The sequence below is a fragment of the Branchiostoma lanceolatum genome, chromosome 4 (assembly GCF_035083965.1).
Source record: "Branchiostoma lanceolatum isolate klBraLanc5 chromosome 4, klBraLanc5.hap2, whole genome shotgun sequence".
Lineage (NCBI taxonomy): Eukaryota > Metazoa > Chordata > Leptocardii > Amphioxiformes > Branchiostomatidae > Branchiostoma > Branchiostoma lanceolatum.
In genome coordinates this window covers 30,268,790-30,290,559 of record NC_089725.1, presented here as the reverse complement: position 1 = coordinate 30,290,559, position 21,770 = coordinate 30,268,790, and the positions used below count along the sequence as shown (strand labels likewise).

At 40.8% G+C, this 21,770-nt stretch overlaps 1 protein-coding gene across 1 annotated transcript; it reads left to right on the top strand.

Annotated features, from left to right (window-relative positions):
* Positions 1 to 11,199: 11,199 nt before the first annotated feature.
* On the top strand, positions 11,200 to 18,252 carry LOC136433968 (tRNA 2'-phosphotransferase 1-like). Its single transcript, XM_066426598.1, has 8 exons — positions 11,200 to 11,365; positions 12,501 to 12,585; positions 13,230 to 13,399; positions 13,720 to 13,818; positions 14,458 to 14,530; positions 15,398 to 15,454; positions 16,183 to 16,290; positions 16,957 to 18,252. Exons 1-8 carry the CDS (start codon positions 11,318 to 11,320, stop codon positions 16,989 to 16,991), a joined length of 675 nt encoding a protein of 224 aa, XP_066282695.1. The 5' UTR covers positions 11,200 to 11,317; the 3' UTR covers positions 16,992 to 18,252.
* Positions 18,253 to 21,770: the final 3,518 nt, after the last annotated feature.

Here is a 21,770-nt window from a genome sequence, read left to right as displayed (position 1 = left end):
TCTGGACATGGATCAAGAATTGTCTACACAAAAACGGTTTACATATTAGTGGCAGTCACTTTTGACAAGTTAAGGGCCTTCACCTTCGACAAGTTAGGGTCCTTCACCTATTACCCACAGTGCAGTTCTCTGCGCACGCGCAGTTTGAACCATGAACCTCCTTATTTGCATCTAGTTTGTAAAGTTACATATTCCAAGAAAAACACACGTGAACAGGGATAGCTATGGGAGCATAGAAGATCCCTTGCCCATTCGCGCCCAAATGTCTTTCAAAATAGAAAGGAAGACTCATAATAAACTTCCCTCCGTTGACAATAAGAAAAGAATGATTAGTACATGTAACGTTATCTGTTCTAATGTTGAAAGCAGGCGTTGGCTTGACCAAAGTCGACCTTGCATATTTCCCTGCTGATTGTCTCTTACAAGTGCCGAACCATAGGTAGACTGATCTGCCGTTAAATATCTTCGTGCAGCAGATTTTCTTCTTGACACGTCATTTATTTCTACCTAACTCAGACTAAGACACAGACAGTAGACACATGGAAACCTCTTGCTATGGACGTATGGAAGCAAAATTCGCCTTTGCGCTCAACTTTATAGTCACTGTGTCTTTTAAGACAGGAGAGGGTCGTTATAAATTGCCTTATATAAATAAGAATAAAACAATCAGTGGCGGTTCTAATGTTGAAAGCAGACGTCGGCTTGACCAAAGTCGGCCTTGCATATTTGCCAGCTGATTGACTCTTAGAAATGCCGAACCATAGGTAGACTAATCTGCCGTTAGAAATCTTTATATAACAGATTTTCCTCTTGACACGTCATCTATGTCTGTTTAACTCAGACTAAGATAGTGGACGGATGGACATTTATTGCTATGGGCGTATGTAAGCAAAGTTTGCCTTTTCAGCTTCTTGGAGTGTGCATCGTATGACTTTCGTGACATCCCCCGGTTATTTTTGCACAAGCGCTAATAAGAACGGGACGCTACTAATCCAAACATTTTCAAGTCAGATAGCTACTAGGAAGTTCTCCATGCCATTCTGGCACCGCACAAGCTAGAGCACACACTATGTCACTTTGTACACTAAGAGACGCTCAAACTATCAATGGCCTAAGCTCGAAAAGAAAAAAAAAACAGCTAAACAAAAAACACAACCGTTTGATGCCGTGATGTTGAAAACTATTGCCGCCATACTCAAAGCCAGTTTTACATTTTCAAAAATCATTTCCTTTCAACGCCACAGTTGCGCGCTTGTACACTGAGAAGTACGGAATCAAAAGTCACACCAACCTGTTTTTCGCAATGTTTCTTGCGTATTACTGATTCCTTTCTGGTGAAGTCAGCAGTTCTTGTTGGACGCAAAATCAGACAGTCTGAATCGGACTCCTCGCGGCGGGCGTGTGGAGCCACGCCTGGCCAGCCTCATCAGCGTCTGGGTTCTGAGCAGACGTCACTTGGAGCATGAGCAGTTTGAGCATTGCGAGGTGACGAATATAGTTCCTGTTTTTTTTTCCTCATTGAAAATCATATCCTTACCACAACTTTTGTGAAGGCTAGTGGATGTTTAGCAAAGGAAGAACAGGCAGCATATTTAGTTTGTTGCTTATTTAAAAAAATGGCTGCGTTTTTGTATTGTATTTCGTATCTCATTGTGAAAGGATACAGCTGAGTGATGTGGTGCATGTCATCAGTGGGTGGAAGGATTTGTAGAAAAGGGTGTGTCTTCATGTTGGGGTTCTCAAGCCACTCCATAACCCTCTCGCTCTGGTCACGAGACTCAAACGGTATTGATGAAACCATTTGTTTTCATGTGCAACGAACCTAAATGCATTTGTAAATGCAACCACCAAAAATGCTGAAATTAGATATTTTTACCAATCACCGATAACCGACTGACAGCCAAAATGACAACTTCTAAAGGTATAACCAAATAACAAAACAAGAAATGCTTTTAAAGCTACAAACTATAAAGCAGCGGCTATTTAATGCCTGGCTTGAGAACCCCATAAAGACACACCCCTTTCTACAAAATATCCTTCCGCCTACTGATACCATGCACCACATCACTCAGTTGTATCATTTCACGATGAGATATTACTAAAACGCAGGATTGTTTCTGTAAAACAACAAACCCAATATGCTGACTGTTCTTCCTTTGCTAAACGTCTATTAGTTTTGACGAAACTTTTGACAAGAATATGATTTTCAATAAGAAAAAAAACAGGAACTACATTCGTTTTGTTTGTTTGTTTTGTTTGTTTGTTTGTTTGTTTGTTTATTTACTTAACCAGAGGGTTACACCTATTAACGGCGTGTTTCAATGTGCCCTGGGTGGCAATCTCCGCATTGTTCAACAAACCTAAATACATAAAATAACAAAAGTAACGCAAACTGTAATGAATAATAATAATAATAATAGTAATAATACAAGGTAGACTTAACTAAGTGCTTAGAATTACTTGGCTTCCAATCTAAAACGTATTACTTATTACCTTCGCCGAGAAGGTTATGCAGAGGGTAGCGTTAATGTGTTTGTGTGTGTGTGTGTGTGTGTGTGTGTGTGTGTGTGTGTTTGTAACCAACGGCATAACTCAAGAAGGCTTGGATGGATTGTTTTGATATTTGGTAGGTGGGTAGGTCTTGATGAGACATCGAAACGATTAGATTTTGGGTGCCCTAGCGGCTTGTTACGGTACTGCAGCGGAACTTCCTGTTTTGATATCTCGTGTTCTGGACATGCTATGGTCCTGATTTTTGAGTGGTAGATAGGTCTTTGGACAGAGAGTAAGTGGTATAGGGTTTGGCCCCCTAGCTGCAGGAGCAGGTTTTGCTTCAGATTTTGAAAGGGAATAACTCAAGAAGGGCTTGATGGATGGTCATGATTTTTGGTAAGTAGATAACTTGAGTGATGATGTACATGATTAGATACTTATTATGCAAATCAGCATGTAATTTGCACAATTAATGAGGAAAGTTTATACAGCCGCCAAATTTCATGATAGGACTCTCAAACATGTGACATATGTAACTGAGGAAGAGAGAAATATTAATAGATATCAACTATGCAAATGAGGAACTCATTTGCATAATAAATGAGAAAATACTATAACTCAAGATGGGCTTGATGGATGTTCATGATTTTTGGTATGTAGATAGCTTAGGTGATACTTTGTATGATTGGACGATAATCATGCAAATCAGATTATAATTTGCATAATTAATGAGACAATTTAAAAAAATGCTGTGTTCCATGATATGACTATTCAAATATGTGACATTTGTAACTGAGGAAGAGAGGAAGGTTGATAGATAGAAAATATGCAAATGTGAGCCTAATTTGCACAATTAATGAGAAACTACTAGAATTCCATACAGGTAAATGATGGCAATTTCATACTTCTGGCATTTGGAAGTTATGTGAATGTGAACATCGTTGAAACAAATTATGCTAATAAGGACCTCATTTGCATAATTGATTACATATGTTTGAATAACCTTTTTAAGCTCATACTTTGGACAACTTCTGTTATTTGAGTGAACACGATCAACTGGTATGATTTGTTATTGATGAGAAACACTCCTAATACGTCAGCCATATAGGTTAAAATCATTTGGCGAAGGTATGAGGTCGTGGAACTCTAGTTACAACTGATTTCAAGTAACAAGATAAATAGAATAATAATGTAACATAATGTATCATGTGAAAACAATGGATAACGTCAGAAAAGAAAGGACTAGAACGGAATTTGCATATCAATGTTTGGCAGAGAGGCAGTGGACATCATTAAAAAGTGGAAGTGACCTGGCTGATCTGAGATGTTGTGGTAGTGTGGACTCCAAGTACGATACGTAAGACGTACGCGAGACTGTAAGGTTTTGGACCATGGCACACCGGGGCATGCCCTACCCTTTTTCGAAAGGTGTGGTGTTTTTTTTTAACGTGCGTGGGATGTGGCTCTCCCCGAACACGGGACCTCCATTTAACGTCCCATCTGAGGGACGTCCCTAACCGAAGCTAGGTTCTCATTTACACCTGAGCGAAGTGAGAGAATTTATGTTAAGTGCCTTTCCCAAGGGCACAACGTCACGGCGCATGTCCAGACATGTCTGGGGGCAACCCGGGCCCCCTTGTTTGACAGCTGAATGTTCTAACCATTACGTAACACGACGCTACCACTGCGCATACTCCAAGTGACGTCTGCTCAGGACCCAGACGCTAATGAGGCTGGCCAGGCGTGCCTCCACTCACACACCGCGAGGAGTTCGATTCAGACTGTCTGGTTTTACGTCCAACAAGAACTGCTGACTTGACCAAGAAAAGCATCTACGGAAGTAAAATTGCGAAAAACAGGTTGGTGTGACTTTTGATTCCGTACTATTCAGTATACCCGCGCGCAAATGTGGCCTTAAAAGAAAAGATTATGTGAGACTAGCTTTGAGGAGACCGAATACATAACAGCATCAAACGGGTGTTGTTGTTGTTTTGATTTTTCTTGTTTTCTTCCGTGTTTAGTGCATTGATAGGTTGAGCGTATCTTAGTTTACAAAAGAATATAGTGTGTGCTATAAATGATGCGGTGTCAGAAGGGTATGGAGAATTTCCTAGCTATCTGACTTCCAAATGTTTGGATTTGCAGCGTTCCGTTATTTTAACTTTGTGCCATAATATAGACTTAAGGGGGATGTCATGGAACGCCAAACAATTTACACCTCTTTAGAGGCTGAAAAGGAGAACTGTACTTTCATACGTCAATAGCAATAATTAAATTTCCATGTGTCCATTATCTTAGTATGAGTAGACAAAGAAAGATGACGTGTCAAGAAGAAAATCTGCTGTATAAAGATTTCTAATGGCAGATTAGTCTACCTATGTGGTTCGGCACTTGTAAGCGTCAATCAGCCGGGACTTATGTAAGGCCGACTTTCGTCAAGCCGACGCCTGCTTTTAATATTAGAACATGTTTTGAGGGCTTTGTTTTATTATTGTCTACGGAATGTACTTTAGTAGTTTACAGCGACTCTTCTTTTCTTTGAAATACGTTATAAAGTTGAGCGCAAAGGCTGATCTTTAGCAGACCACAGACAACAGTTATCAACATTGTGTTTCTGGTGTGTTTAGGGCATCGATAGGTTGAGCTTAACCAAAGTGTTTAAATGGGCATAGTGTGTACAATAGCTAAAATGTGGTGCCAAAGGATTCCCTCGCTATCTGACATAGAAGCAAGTTTGTATTGACAGATTTTGTAACGTCTGTGTCTAAATAGCCACTCTCCTGGAAATCCAAACACTGCGCACTCCATAGGAAGTTAAAAGGAAATTTCCATATGTCCATAGCAATAAGTTTCCATTTGTCTGCTATCTTAGTCTGAGTAGACATATATAGATGACGTGTCAATAAGAAATTTGCTGTATAAAAGTAAATTTGCTGTACAAATTATTCCACCTATGGTTCCGCACTTGTAAGCGTCAAGCAGCAGATATATGCAAGGCCGACTTTGGTCAAGCCGACGCCTGCTTTCAACATTAGAACAGCCTCTGATTGTTTTTATTGTTGTCCACAGAAGATTTTAACGACCCTCGCTTTCGGACACAGTGACTATTAAGTTGAGTGCAAACGCGAACTGTAGTGCTTTTATATATACGTCCATGGCAAGAAGTTACCATTTGTCTACTGTCTTAGTCTGAGTTAGGCAGAAAAAGATGACGTGTCAAAAGAAAATCTGCTTTCTAAAGCCAGATTAGTTTACCTTTTGGTTCAGTACTTGCAATCACCAATCACAAGGGAAATATGCAAGGCCGACTTTGGTCAAGCCGACGCATGCTTTCAACATTAGAACAGCCACATGTACTTTTCACATTGATTTTTTCTTATTGTCAACAGGGGTAGTTTATAAGGACCCTTTCTTTCTTTGAAAAGCACTATAAATATGAGCGCAAATATAAATGCTAGGGATCTTCTATGCTCCCCCAGCTTCCGTTGTGCACATATGCTTTTCTTGGAATACGCAGCCAGCTTAACAAAATGTCGTCAATTTGGGGATGCTTACAGTCTAGTTGCTAATAAGGACGCGCATGTTTCCAACTTTGCATACGCAGCGAAATACACTATGGGTAATAGGTGAAGTCCCCCAACTTGTCAAAGGCAAAGACCCCTAATTTGTAAACAGTTCCTGTGTCGACATTGCTTGTGCTATACTGCATTTCGCAAGTATGTGCGGTTTGAACCATGGACCTCCTTATAGCATCTGCTCGCCATGCGCGGACCCTGATACCCTAGTCTGAGGGACCCCCCCCCCCAGCACGTGTCAAAATATGATTGCAATATATGTAGGAATTCAATCTACAATTGTAAGAAACATACTCATTATGCAAAGTTCTAACTTATAAAGGCTGACACCTTAAAATCTTCTCTTTACAAATAGGCTTGTTAACAAACACCGCATCTGGAGCAAAATTGTATATTCTCTAGCAAAACGTGTGTTTAGTTGCGTGACACTATTTTCCATGTTGAATCTTCTTTTTTTTCCTCAGAAAGGAAATTTTCAACAAGCTGGAGAGACAACTGCTTCTTCTTCTTCTATTCATCATTTAGAGGGAAAGCGGGACGACCACATGTTGTAGCAACAACTGCTTATCACATTGTACAATGATTATCTTTCCTAGCAGGCAAAATGTCCAACATGCCAAACCGACTACTGGTTCTTTTGCTGATCATCCTGAAGGAAACTGAACCAACCTCAGCCTGCAGCAGCAGCTGTTCATCAGACTGTTATTGCACCAACAGAGGCCTCAGCACTGTTCCTCAAGAGCTACCTATTCACATTAAGATTTTACGTCTGACTTACAACCAAATAAAAAGCATTCAGCCTGGTACATTCTCAAATCTACCTAAGCTCAAAGATTTGCGCCTTGATGACAACCATCTATCTAACATTCGGCCAGGCGCATTCTCAAATCTACCCAGTCTTAAAATGTTGTCTATGAGAGGCAACAGACTAACCGAGATTCAGCCTGGCACATTCTCAAATTTACCCAAGCTTGAATCTTTGTACCTGAATATCAATCATCTAACTAACTTTCATCCTGATTCATTCTCAAATTTGCCCGCGCTGCGACAGTTGATGCTGTCTTCAAATCGGATAACTAGCATTGATTCAGGTATGTTCTCAAAGATACCCACGCTGCAAAAGTTGGACCTTGATTCCAACCAGATAACTGTCATTCACTCTGGTACATTCTCTACCCTACCCCAGCTCCAGAATTTGGAGCTGTCCTATAATAAGTTAACTAATATTATGCCTGGTGCATTCTCAAACCTTCACCAGCTCCGATATTTAGAGCTGATCTCCAGCCATATAACTAAGATTCTACCCGGTACACTTTCAAATCTCCCAAGCCTACATGATCTATACCTGCAATCTAACAAAATGATTAACATTCAGCCTGGCATATTCTCGAACCTACCCAAGCGTACTATAATAAAACTGCGTGACAATCCCTGGCAGTGTGATTGTAGGATGGTTGCATTCAGGTTAACGATGCCCAAGCTTCGTTTGTTTGAAAACAAAATCATTTGTGAGGAACCTAGTAACTTCCGCGGCCAAAAGCTTCAATATATAGAGCCCGACAAGTTGATCTGTGAAAAACCGACAGTCTTGGGTTTTCAAAGAAGCAAAGATAGCACCCTAGGACGTGTAAATGCATTGCATTTGATCTGTAAAGCTTCGGGAATTCCTAACCCAGACATCACGGTAATTCTTTCATCTGGACGAAACGCGACTATTGAGTCACGTGGGAGAGTTACTGTGAATGAGAATGGTACCATCATTGTAAGGGACCTAACTAAGACAGATTCCGGTTTGTACGTTTGCATTGCAGCAAATCATGTTGGCTCTTCCTTTGCGTCACTTATGGTTGATATTACAGTTCCAACATCGGTAATGCCACCAACCTCAACATTTGGAAGTACAGACAGCCCTGTAGTTACAGACTCTGCATTTGCCTCAACAAGTCCTATTGGCTCCTCACCTTCCACACGATCACCCATACCAGCAACTTCACAACTTTGTCGTTCAAACAGCTCTGCTGTCGTAAGTCCAATATTATCCACACTGCCTGACGACCCAATAGCTTTGAGGTTTGATAGGATTAAGAATGACACATTGGTTTTGGGGGGCACTCTTCGTTTGGTCTGTGCAGCTTCGGAAATCCCTCCACAAAACATGACGGTCATTCTCCCATCTGGACTCAACACAAGCACTGAGACAAGGGGGAGAGTAACTGTAGAGGTGAATGGTACACTTAGCGTTACCATAACAGATGTTACAGCGGCAGATGCTGGTCTGTACAGATGCATCGCAGACAGTTCTGTTAGATCCGTATCTGCCACACTATCTGTTGACATCAAAGGCCCGTCTTCAGTTTCCCCCCAACGTGCTTCGTCAGCTTCCTTGCCACCTGAAAAGACAGACAGCAATACTGACCCGGTCGCCGTGCACCTGTCATTTGGGTTTGGTACATTTGCTACGATACTGATTGTATCTGGCGTTGTATTTATTCTCTGTCAGCGTAGGACCCCAAAACCCAACTTAGCCGTGACAAATGTTGCTTATTCCAGCAATATGAACACAATTGTAACAAGTGGCAAAGATAACTTAAGAGGGCAGGGAGGTAGATCGCCAACCCCTGGCAACATCCACTGTCCCACAAGTACAAATGACCAAATAAACATACATGTATATGAGAATGAGGAGGAAGCAGGTACTCCCTCTGGAGGGGCTGTAGTTCCATCGGCAGGAAGTCTAATTGAATCCGTTTGTGCACTAGAGGCAGTGACAGTTCACAAGCCATTCACGCATGAAAATAACGACGAGGAGACAGTACCCGATGTTGTTGTTGTTGTAGATGAGGAGCACGTGTATGAGAGGGAGTTTGACAGAACAGTAAATGATACCAATAAGGCAGCGAATCAATATGGTGGTGATGAGGGAGTATCTACTCCTGAGTTTAACCGTGAGTATGGCGATGAGGCTGAGGCAGAACTTCATGCTTCATCTCAATTAATCTATGGAAATGACAATGGAGAAGCAATGTGTACTGCCTCACCAGCCATCTACAAAAACGATGGTAAACAGGAAAAATAAAATGTTTCTTATGTCGTCTATGAAAATGACGGTGGGAGAGCAGAAGACGGTGCTCCTCGGTTAGTCTATATGATCTGAATGAATGAATGAATGGATGGATGAACTTTAATCATAGTGTATTGTGTCGGGCTTTTGAGACAACAAAATGATACCTGTAAATGATAAAAAACAAAAAGAGAACAGAGGCACAGATAAACAGAATCAACATAAGGTTGCCATCAAGTACATAAGGTTGAGAAAAGTACAAGTGAAATTGAATGTATTATACTACAGGCAAACAGAATAAACAAAACAGAATAAACAATCATTGGACGGGAACTTCAAATCATACATACAAATACTAGTAAACAGAAATCCATTATCATTGAACCGAGATTGTGCAGTATGTGAGAGAAACGAAAGAACAACAACAAGTACAGCATACGTAGTGACAAGTAATGTAACAAGATTATGAGTACAGCTGTCATCTTCTTTTTTATAATAATGATATGTAGTATCTGTATATGTCAGCTTTATTGTGAGTTGATGGAAATATTTGACTTACCATGTAAATATAAGAAAACAATATTTGACTTGCCATGACGTCCATGTAAATAGTCCAAACTTCTTTGGCCATGAATATTTCCGTCAGAATTTACAACAGCATAACAAAAGGAAGAAACATTAATGATGACAATTTCAATTCATGAATGAACTGATACTGCTGGGTAAAAACACAATTGGTAAGTATAAATATGGAAGGAATCGTATTGATATAGTTACCCTGTTTAACATTGAGTGCTCACCAAGAGACCGATGAGAACTGGGGACAAAATCAATTCAGAAGAATGCGTTTAAAAACGGTTTGTAATCGTATACCTGCACTCCTTTTACAGTTTGAACAATAAAGATAAAAAATTAATGATGACACCGCTGGGGGAATTACGTATACTCAATACCAATCTGGAGATAAAGAGTCAATTTAATAGAGAAAATTATATGATGCATATGACCCATGCATTCTAGAAAAATGAAAGGAGTGCAATTGTCATGTAGAATCTACTTTTATTTTTATTCTTTATTGATCTAATAAAATATGTTTATAGACATGTTTTAGGCAATTTGCTGAGTCTCTGTGATCTTCTCCAAAGTGGGGATCGGGAGTATACATATTGCCGGTAATTGGCCCTTTTCTAATATATGATTAATTGATGTGACATGAATTAATACTGTTAAGTCCATTCTACCTTATTAACCTGTATCATAACGTTATCTTACATTTATTTCAATCATTGCTTCTCACTCCTTGTGCAGATACTTATCTATGGGTGCAAGTTTTGTACACTTTGCCTTTGGACACGTTCAGTGTCATGGATAAAAAAGTGCCAATACATAACTATATCTACAGCCGTTTATTCGTGATTTTGTGTGTGTGTGTTTAAATATTTAGTACTCGCTTTAACTCAAGAAAGGAACAACATCTGCATTATAAAGGTGATCAGCGGCAAGATAATTTTGAGGAGTATTCTCCTCGCGGAAAACGGTTACGCCGGTCTCAACGCGACGGGCGGTCCTTTAAAATTGCAATATTTTTTGTATCGACAGGACTAGAGATGATATATAACACGTATAGCATCAGTGACAAAGTTGATCAATAATATCGGCATGTAACAAAAGAAATGATGGTCCATTATTTTGCTAGATTTGTGTGAATTAACCTTTTGCCAAAAATTCATCGGATTTAGGTGATCTAGCGTTACACAGGACTTCGTTGCGATAATGCAATTACTTAGTGTCAGCAGCCACAACCACGTGCACCTACACTCTGGTATAGATGTAGTAGACCTTAAGTCGCTGTACATTTGTTGTATCAATAAAAATCTCTCTAAATGATGATATTCTGTTGCTACACAAACATCTGGACAACTCTGTCTCGGAAAGATCTACATGAGTTTGCATCACATGGCCAATGAGATTACCGGTAGTAGTAGCAGGTAGTAGTCCCGAAGTGACCATCGTCTACTTGACAGAAGCGCCGCCTAGCAAGATGCTGCAGAACTACATCAAATACCATGACGACGCTCGCCCGAAATAGCCGCAGGTGCAGGTTGCATCACAAACACGTAAGACACAACCCTTATAAGCTTGAATTCCCGTCGTCGCGGTGAGATCGGCGACAGAACAGGCCCCGAAGATGAGCCAGGCAGGAGAGAAAGGCAGAGGGAAAGGATCGGGCCGAGGGGTGAGTATCTTGCAGTAGAGTAAAGGAGCTAGAAGCCCCCCTCCCCCTTACTAGTATGTTATTCCTTCCGTATGCAACTAAACGCTTACAGTTTTTGTGTGCAGCTGAAACTTTGAGAACGTACGTGTATTCTACTAACGTTGTAATTACATTGATAGAGCTGCTCTAGTTCACATTCACCAATTTGAGAATTTCTGCTAAAAATAAAAAGCATTTCATTATTTCAGTCAAAGTCAGTATTATAAATTAGGTTAGCACAACAAACGCACCCCCCCCTAATCTCCAAGCAGATCTAATGGTTGGGAAGACCATATCCAACTGGCAGAAGAAGCTTAGGTTGCCATACAAGCTTCTTCTGCCAGTTGGGTCCATTAGATCTGCTTGCAATTGGAGATTACCCCCCCCCCCCCCCCCCTCCTGCCAATAGATATAACGTAAGCACAATTTGAAAACAGTAAAAACTGTTGTTTTGCTCCTCTGTGTGTATGTGTGAACAGAGAAGGAGGGGAGGACAGAGAGGACGTGGGGCAGAGGCAAGACTGAAGCTCTCTCATTGTGTCAGCATGAACACATTGATACCAGTGTTGCCCAACTAGCTCTCATTGTGCGGCTAATTTATACCATGAGGGTGCACGTGTCTATACTCTTGAGTATAAATTGTAACAATCGTTACGTACGATAATAACGCATGCTAATCTCACAATCATGATGAAGAAGTCTCACAAATATGTTTTACCATTAGATTATTAGCCAGTCACAAATAGCCATCAATAGCCTCCCGACTTTATCCAGACCTGCATCAAATCAGAGTTAGTCGGTGAGCAGGGTCATCTGTGGTTGGGAGTTGTTCAGTGGGGTTACCTACTTATTAATTCATCTGCACCAGCTGACGAGGAATTTTGACAAATCAACTTCCAGAAGCTCAGAGAAAGTCATCTCTTCTTATAATATAATTGCGATCAGAGGAGTGAACTGGAGCTAGAATTGGATTCAATTTCCAGCCACTGTACTCCCAACAAAGGGCAGTGGTCAGGAGCAAAGTTGATGGAAGGTCCTGAATGTGTGACATGGACTTTAACCATGAACTCTTTCTGTGATGTATACTATTACTAACGACAGGTTTCTCCCCGCTTAGGCTGGCCACAACGTCAAGCTGTCCAAGTCGCTGTCCTATCTGCTGAGACATGGAGCCGCCAAGATGGGCTTCCAGCTAGACTCAGGTCAGACACAGGTTACTGCTCTGACCCTTAACCCATAACCCCTTACCTTAACCTACTTTAAGAATGGGCTTCCAAATAACCCCTCGCCCCAAGTCTTAACCCAAACCCCTTGCCTGCTGATGAGGCATGGAACTGCCAAGATGAGCCAACTGGACTCATTTGTCACTGCACAACCCCCCATTTCTTACCCCTTAACTCTTACTTGCTGCAAGTCAAGTCAAGTCAAAGCCTTTATCTTGCTGCACTGAGTTCCCAAGTGTACCCAGGTCAGAGATACCTGATGGAGGACATTTGCATCAATCAGACACTGGTAGCTTGGACATTCTGGGACGGATCATCTTCATCATTGTCAAAAGTTACAGCCCATTCGAAGAGGGACCTATCTTCTAGTCTTTTGTCTGATGGTTTATTTTATGTTTGTCCAGTGTTATTTGTGGCTTGCCCCACAAACTGTGAAGAAAGAAGGTTTTACTTAACCTAATAGTACTGTTGCAGTCTGTCATTTCCTGTACTTAGAAGGACTCGGAGAATTAAGCTTTAGCACACAGAAGCAGCCGTTTGGCTCCCAATTTCCTATTGGTTTACAGAGTTAGGCAGCAGGGAGAAGGTTAAGATTTCACATATTTTGATTGACCCTTTCCCAGGCGGGTTTCTGTACGTGGACGAGATTTTGAGACACCAGCAGTTCAAGCGCTACACTGTGGAGGACGTGCGTCAGGTCGTCGCCGACAACGACAAGAAACGGTTCGCCCTGCAGGAGGAGGAGGAGACGGGGAGGCTGCAGATCAGAGCCAATCAGGGACACACGCTGGAGGTACAGATGTTTGCTGTTTATGACAATGGTCCTGTTAGATAGAGGGTAAAATCTGTGTCCAAACACACACATGTACATATAATACACACACATATAACACACACAGTGTATAACACACACACACTCATTTAACACACACACATATACACCATTCAAGCTATAGGTGATGCCACATAATTTTTGTCTTTAGCACTATGAACTTGTAGATACTGTACATTTTGTATATTGCACTTGTCCTTGTCATAACCATGCAATGGAAGAATAGCTTTCGAGTATTTAGATAAACTGGATTGTACAATGTAATGCATTTCCATTTGCAGGTAGAGGAGCTAGAGCTTACGCCCATCACTGACCCTGCTGAAGCCCCAACAGTGGTACATGGGACCTACCTCAACTGCTGGGACAAGATCAGGACTCAGGTACAGCTCAAGAGAGAGTATAAGAGAGGCGGAATAGTAAACATACCTCTTAGGCCACACCACCTTATGTCCTTTGTTCTGGTGAAAATTTAGCAGGAGGATATTGTGAAAACAGCGAGCAGGGAGGAAAACTTGAATATGTCTGTATTCACTCCTAAAAACTGGATAAACTTTAAAGGTGTAGACTTCTCCCTCACACTGTTTTTGTGGTTGATATTCCAGTTAGGAATTATTTCTTTAAATTTTGTGAACCAACAAGTTAAATTGGTGTGACCCGAATCCCCCAGTTTCATCATTGTTCTTCCATTAAATTTTTTTATGTTTAATGGAAGGGAATATTGTTTTTGCTAAACAAATTATGTTTTTCTTCCATTCCAAATGTAAATAAAGTCAATGACCTGGACCAGACAGCTGTCACCATGGTTACTTATAAGTAGAAGACACCTTATGGTGTTCAATTACATTAGTAAGTGGTAGGAGGGGCTGTTAGTTTGTTAGGCTAGACCATGTGAAGGTAAACATTATATAGTTGCTTGCAAATGTTTTCTTTCTAGTAATATCATGTAATACCCTATTTAGATATAGTTTTGATATACTCAATGTAGTTCTTCAGTTTGAAAATTTTCTGTCGGTCTCCAGGGCCTGTCCAGGATGAAGAGGAACCACATCCACTTTGCGCCGGGGGAACCGGGGGAGGACGGCGTCATCAGTGGTCAGAACTGTTTTTGTTTGTTTGTTTCCCATATCTGATAAACCATAGCATAGGCCACCGGTTTTGAAAACAGACAAAGGAAAAGTAATCAAGAATCAACAGATAACCAGCCAACTAACAGAATAACACAGTGAAATCAATGATAACACTCTTTTACAGCAGTCAAATAACTCAATATAGATAAAGAAGAGAAATCAATGATAGCACATTTTTAACAGCAATCAAATAACTAAATATAGATAAAGAAGAGAAACCAATGATAAGACGTTTTTACCGCATTCAAATAACTTAGTCAGAACTGTTTTTGTTGTTGTTTGTTTGTTTGGCATATCCTGTAAACCATGGCATAGTACACCGGTTTTGAAATGGTAGGTACATGCTGCATATTTAAGACCAAACTGAAAGGATGAACCCCTACTCTTTTTGATAAGTTTGATGGCTTCTTAGATGTGCTGGAGGTGTGGCTCTCAAACACGGTGCCTTACGCTTTATGTCCCATCTGAGAGAACGTCCCTAACCAAAGCTTAGGTACTTTTTTCCCCTGATCAAGTGAGGAAATTAGTGTAGATAGGTGTATAGTGCCTTTGCCAAGGGGACAACTTTGGGGTCTTCTGGGGATGTTTGTTTGATCGTACAGTTATAATGATATACAACAGAAGGAAAGATTTGTCCATGTGTGCAGGAGATGAAAAAAATCTTGATCAATGATTACCGGTAGTCACCATCATTCCCAACCACAACTTGTAAAGTGGGGAAGAACACATTTTGTAAAGCCCCACTGTAACAAGTATGCAGCACTGCAATATATTTGATATCTGTCATAATGTTTTGTTATGAAATGTATTTCTTTGTTTTCTCTCTTCCCAGGGATGAGAAGAACATGTCAAGTTTTGGTCTTCATCGACATTGCTGCAGCTATGAGAGGTGAGGACTTTCCTGCCATATCAATTATGTTGTTATTCTAGATGCAAATTATGTCTTCCTTAATTCTTACTTTAATAATCCCTTGTAGAAAAGTAGAAGAAAATCCTTGGTGGATAGTGGAGACAGACAGCAATTTTTATTTCCAAGTTACTCATGTCCAATCCCCCTATTCCTATTGTAAGTCTGTCTAAAGTTAGCATATTGTGTTAGGGCGGTACTGTTTAGGTTAGTTACTCCACTAGACGTCTATGACAGATGTCATCAATGATGTTCTAGATCATCAAGCTGAATCATTATCGAACTTCTCTCTTTCTTCTTTATGTGAGGTCTCAAGGGTCAGCTGAACACATGTTGCACAGTCATGCATAGGTGTGCATCTCTCAGAAATCTAGAGGGTCAGTCTAAGACCCTGTTCATATTAAGCCAATCATAGCAGGTTGAATCAAAGTAAAGAATTAGCCGGCTATCTTAGCTGGATAGTGATATGAAAGCAAATTAACCAGCTAAATAAGGGTTTTAGCAGGGTAAATAGAATCCACCTCTGGAGGAGGATTTGACATACCCTGCTAAGACCCTTATTAAGCTAGTAAATTTGCGTTCATATCAAGCTGAGATAGCTTTACTTTAATTCAACCGGCTATACTATGAACCGGGTCTATGTACAGATGTGGAGCTGATATGCACTTACACGTAGCATTACATATTACACTTTGATGTTGTATTTCCAGACGGGCTGCAGTTTTTCCGCTCTGCCAACAACGTGATCCTGTGCCCAGGTGATGGGGAGGGGCTCATCTCACCAAAATACTTTCAACAGGCGTTACAGGCCCGTCCAAGTGAGTGGTGCTGTGTCTCTACCCTGGAAGACCAGACCTTGTATTCGGCATGATCACCCACTGCCTGCACACCCAAACTTTACCGCTTCCACTATCCTGCTGGCTCCCACGATCCACTACGCCCCCACTATCCGTTATCAATCTTTGGTTAGCGGAGAGTGGGGGCCAGCAGGACATTGGGGCCGGTAAAGTTTGGGTGCTTGCGGTGGGTGATCGTGCCGAATACGGCGTCTGGTCTCTCTTTGTACTGTGTCTCATACTTTCTTGTTTGTAGGTTGGAGCCTTGATTTATTCAATGGAATACTCAAATCGGCCAGGTCAGACAAAAGATAACAAAGATACAGATTACATGATTGAAATCCTAATTAATTCATGAACACATCCAGAATAATCCATAAGTATATCTATATGCAATTCTGCCAGGTTGCATATACATGTATCCACCCCCACCCCCCCCAAACACAAAAATGCATCTAAAGAGATTTCCTATGCAACGTCCCCCAGTTTGATGAATTCCTTCATATCTAAACTGTGCATACCTGGGGGTGCTGCATTATAGATCTCTCAAATAAGCTGTTTTTCAAAATTGGCAGATAATGTTAATTTGCGGTTACGAATGACTGTACAAGTGGTTGTTATAACCATTACTGTTCTGTTTATTTCCAGGGAGAGTTCTTCCACTGGACGTTCCTTCCTCATGACAGAACAGAAGCCATATCCAATGACGACCTGCTGCTGCAATGCTGACTTCAGATTAGTTAAAGTTCAAGTCCTTCTCACACCAGATGGTGCATCTCAATAGCCCTTGGGCCACACAACTGTGCACTACAGCAGGGGGCTAGTCCAGTGGTAGTGATGTGTGTGTTTGACTGCCATACTCTTTCACAAATGCTGAATACTAAGCAGTATGTACCATTTTTGAAGTCTTTTGTATGACTCAGCAGGGAATGAAATTGAGACCTATGGAATCATAGGCAAACACTCCACTCACTTGACCATTGCACTGGTCATGTAGTTTAATTAAGTTTAGTCCTTCCAAAGTATATAGCGCGATGCTCATCTCCGTTTCTATAGCCCTTGGGCCACACATGTACAGTTATGCAAGCACTACGGCAGGGGGCTGGTAATATGTTGTATAAAGCTGCTATATATCACTTTTGAAAGTGTATGTTAATCCGAATAAAAAGACAAAATATATATCAATAAGCAGCGACACCTGTGCTGCAGTGCAAAGTGAACCAGTCATAATTGCCCTGAAGAAGGTGATAGATGGTCACCGAAACGACGGTGGAATAAAACACTTTGTTGTGGACAAAGAATCATGTTATTGAGTAGCTTACCAACCTGATGAAATTATTCATGGATGTGTGTTGATTCTTACTTGTATGTGTACATGTTTTTATGTTTGCTATTTTTTTCTGTGTAACAAGCATGACACTTAGTAGTGGATGCTTCCTGAAACCCTTTTTAAAGATAAATGCTCCCTTAAACCCCGTGAAAGATTCAGATCATCGAAATAAAGTATCATTTTTAAGAAACTTTACTTACTGTGGCATCGATTTCGGCCGTAGTATATTAGAAATATCGGATGTTACATCATGTGTAGAGAGACCTAATGCTATAGTGTCGCGTGCATTGAGTTCTGGGCAGAAGAAAGGTGTCTTTGAATGCAGAGGTTTCATTGATTTATCTAGTCTTTGTCAATTCCTTAAGGGAAATGGTGCGAAGTAAAGAACATAAGAACATTAGCTGTCTACATGTGTGTGAACATCAGGGGACAGCATACCACCCCAGGCCCGGCTATTCTGAAGAAGTATTCATTGGGACACCAGTCCTGGCTTGTTTTTGGCAAGCACAATGAACAGCGGAAACCAACAAATCACTGACCATGACACTGAAGACCATGGAATCATGAATAGTATTTACCATGAAATTATCCATTAAACAATACAGTGAACCACACCTCAAAGTACTTTTCACAATTATTTTGATGCCGAAACAGTTGTTTCAATTTTTTCTTGCTAATTTCACCAGAAAGGTGTTTACTATGTAATAGGCATCAGGGAGTAAACAACCTGCCGTGTTGATATCTAAACAGGCAGATGCAGACAATCAATAGGTATTAAGCATATGAGTGCAACCTGACAAGTATATTTTTCAAGCAATGTGTAGTTGCATGCTTTGCTTTATAGCAGGTAGCAACTTACCGCAAGGAGGTTTTTCAAATGCTGGGAGGCAAAAGATGGCAGAACAAAGCCCAAACGAGATTGTGCAGGTCTGACATTTTGAGCAACAAAAACTCCATCATTATTCATCATCATATAACATTAGGTTAATATTCAAATGTCTAGCTCCAGACAATCAACACCACCCTATAAATATGACGAATCTAAAACTGTTTGTCACACTGCATTGCGGATCAGCTACTGAGGCACGTATCCTTCCAGCAGAACAGCAACAAGACAACAACAAGGCGTTTGTAACTTCCTGGCAAGAAGGTACCAACTGAAAATATACTGACTAGACTTAAAGGTAAGTTTGGATCAACCTTAAAGGTAAGTATATATCCTCTACAGGCAGCAGAAATACATAATGTGTCTTGTCGTGCCCATATGCGCCACACGGGAGGGGCACTTCATAGCCTTGAACATTACTGCACAAGCCATATCAGAGGGGCGTTCCACTACATCATAATATTCCCCACAGCATGATTATCAAGGCTAGTTTGGTTGCACACACCGGAATCTGACCCTTTTTCAAAATAGAAAGCAAGAAATTCCTGCAAACACTATGAAAATTCAGTAAATATGTGTACGATGTTTAAACAAAATACCTACAGTTTGTTTCCTTTGATTAAGAATCACTAAACTTTTGCTCGCTCGATCTCCTTACTTTGACTTTGAGATCACTGTATTCTTGGGTATTGGTAGGAAATTTTACCAATATATCATAATGCACGGGAATGTGACGTAGATGTACATGCACAAATCAGCCTGAAATTATCACATGTATATGTATCCAAGAAGTCTTTCCACCCACGCAAAGTCACCCAAACTACGGAGGGTTTAAATCCCAATCATGGCAACATCATTCTAACGCTTACAAAACTGGATTGAATTGTACAGTTACTGTAATTGTCAAATAATCAGCACCTTTATCAACTTCATTTTGCCAACGGACTGCTTTTCTTGTACACCAGCTTTATGTTTCATCACATGCATCGTCCTTTGTTTATTTTCGCATCATTATTTTTGCTTATCGTCAGACTACAAGCAGCTTATTGTTTATAATCGTTTATGTATGAATTGTTTGCCAAGAAATGATCTTGATGGCGAGAAATGTGTACACACATGTCCAAACTACTACCGCAGACAATAGAATGTGAGAGCATTTAATCGTGATGTAAAGATTTTAGATGATATGTCATATGATTGACAGTCACATATTGATAATGATAATGATTATAATTTCATCTCTCATGGGCGTTGCTGTTGTTATTCTGTGGCTTCTTGCAAAGCCGTTCTTTAAAAGTTTAGCACATTCTATGCTCATAATGTTTTTAAAGTAATAGTTCTTGGGCTCGTGAAGAGGTGGCGTAGGTTTGGGCCTCCTACCAGTTTTCTGGAATTGAAGGGGGTCGATTTTGTTTGAAACTTTGGAAGCGAATAGCTCAAGAAGGATTCATAGATCGCATCAAACATGTGACATATGTAACTAAAAAAAGTGGATATCTATCCCCAAAATGAAGGCCTATTTGCATAAAATGTTAATAATGAAATACTAGTACTTTACTGGTAAATGACAGGAATTTCATTTGAAAGTTAACTGAATGTGAACATGATCAGGGTGAATTTTCATGAAAATGCTACAGAAGAGTTTCTAGGACAACTTGTATCATTTGAATACAGAAGATTGTTCACTGATATAACCTATGCAAATGAGGGTAAAATTGTGGAAAAATATGACTTCAAATGGTAGTGAGATGGGATCAATGACTTCCGTCTAACAATGGTCCAGTCGGGTGTATTAATTCCAGGCCCTTGTTCTGTTTAGGTGGCAGGACAACATGTGGAAAAGGCTGAGACACTTGCTGATTTTGCTTCTCATCATCCTGAAGGAGCCCGAATTGCCGGAAGCTGGATGCAGGTGTTCAATGTCCTCACCCTGCAAAATAAGACCCAACTGGATAGTGCGACAAAGTCCCTGCTGCAACTGCGGCGGGCTGGGCCTCAATAACATCCCCCAGAGAATTCCAAAAAACATTGCCTTCTTATATTTGGGAAATAATCAGATCACCAGCTTCCCCCAGAACCTACCAAATTCCATCACCCGTTTGGACATGCAAAGTAATCAGATAACTAGCATTCATCCAGGTGCAATCTCAATTCTACCACAGCTTGCAATATTGTATCTGAACGAAAACAGGATAATTAACATTGATATTGGTGTGTTCTCAAACCATTCTGAGCTTTCCGGGGTGTCCCTCTGTTCTAACAACATAACAGACGTCAAAACTGGTGCATTCTCAAATCTACCAAAGCTCGGAAATTTGTTTTTGAATAAGAACCAGATAAAAAACATCCAACCAGGTGCATTCTCTAATCTACCCAACCTCGAACTTTTGGTTTTGCAAGACAACCAGATAAATGACATACAGCCAGGTGTATTCTCTAATCTACCCAAACTCGATGAGCTGTACCTGAATTCCAACCAGATAACTTCTATCAAGCCAGGTACATTTACTAACCTACCCAAGCTCAGGTATATTTGGCTAGAGGAAAACCGGATATCTGTCCTTCCTCTGTCTACTGTTGACATGTTGTCAGCATTTAAACTTGCAATAATTGACAAGAACCCCTGGCAGTGCGACTGCGGGTTACTTCCCCTAAGGCTGAAAACCACTATATATTTTTCGTTCGTTAACCAAATAACTTGTGCCCAACCTGCCAACCTCCGTGGACAAAGGCTAGTAGAAATTACTCCTGAAGACCTGATCTGTAACGAGACTACCATATCACCTGCCACACAGCCCATTGTTAACCAACTCAAAAATGCTAATAACTGTAACAATGGCACCGCCACTTCCTATCATTGGTACTTCAAAACTAATGCTGGCTCAACAGCACGTCCTGCAGACATCACAAAAGCACCACTAACTACACCCCTGGCAACCAATTCAGGCACAACCCATGGATCTGCTCCCAGCTCCCCCCTACCTGTTCTCACCAACTATGTTTTGGGTCCACTCTTTGGCATTGTACTGATTTACAGCATCATTGTCACCATCCGGTTCAAGAGAAGGGCAAACCATCCGCCTTTAGGACTAGATCCCAATATTGTTGGAAGCAACACAAACACAGCAGGTTCTGTGATGACTAGTGGTAATGCTCACCAGTATGAGGATATTGACAACCATCATGATCAAACAGGACAGGGACAGTCTCAGGCCATTACTCAATTGCAATCTCTGACAGTTAGCA

Coding starts and splice junctions, on each gene's coding strand:
- LOC136433968 (XM_066426598.1), top strand. CDS start 11,318: ATGAGCCAGGCAGGAGAGAAAGGCAGAGGGAAAGGATCGGGCCGAGGG. Junction 13,400..13,719: donor ATCAGGGACACACGCTGGAG/GTACAGATGTTT, acceptor TTCCATTTGCAG/GTAGAGGAGCTAGAGCTTAC. Junction 13,819..14,457: donor GGGACAAGATCAGGACTCAG/GTACAGCTCAAG, acceptor GTCGGTCTCCAG/GGCCTGTCCAGGATGAAGAG.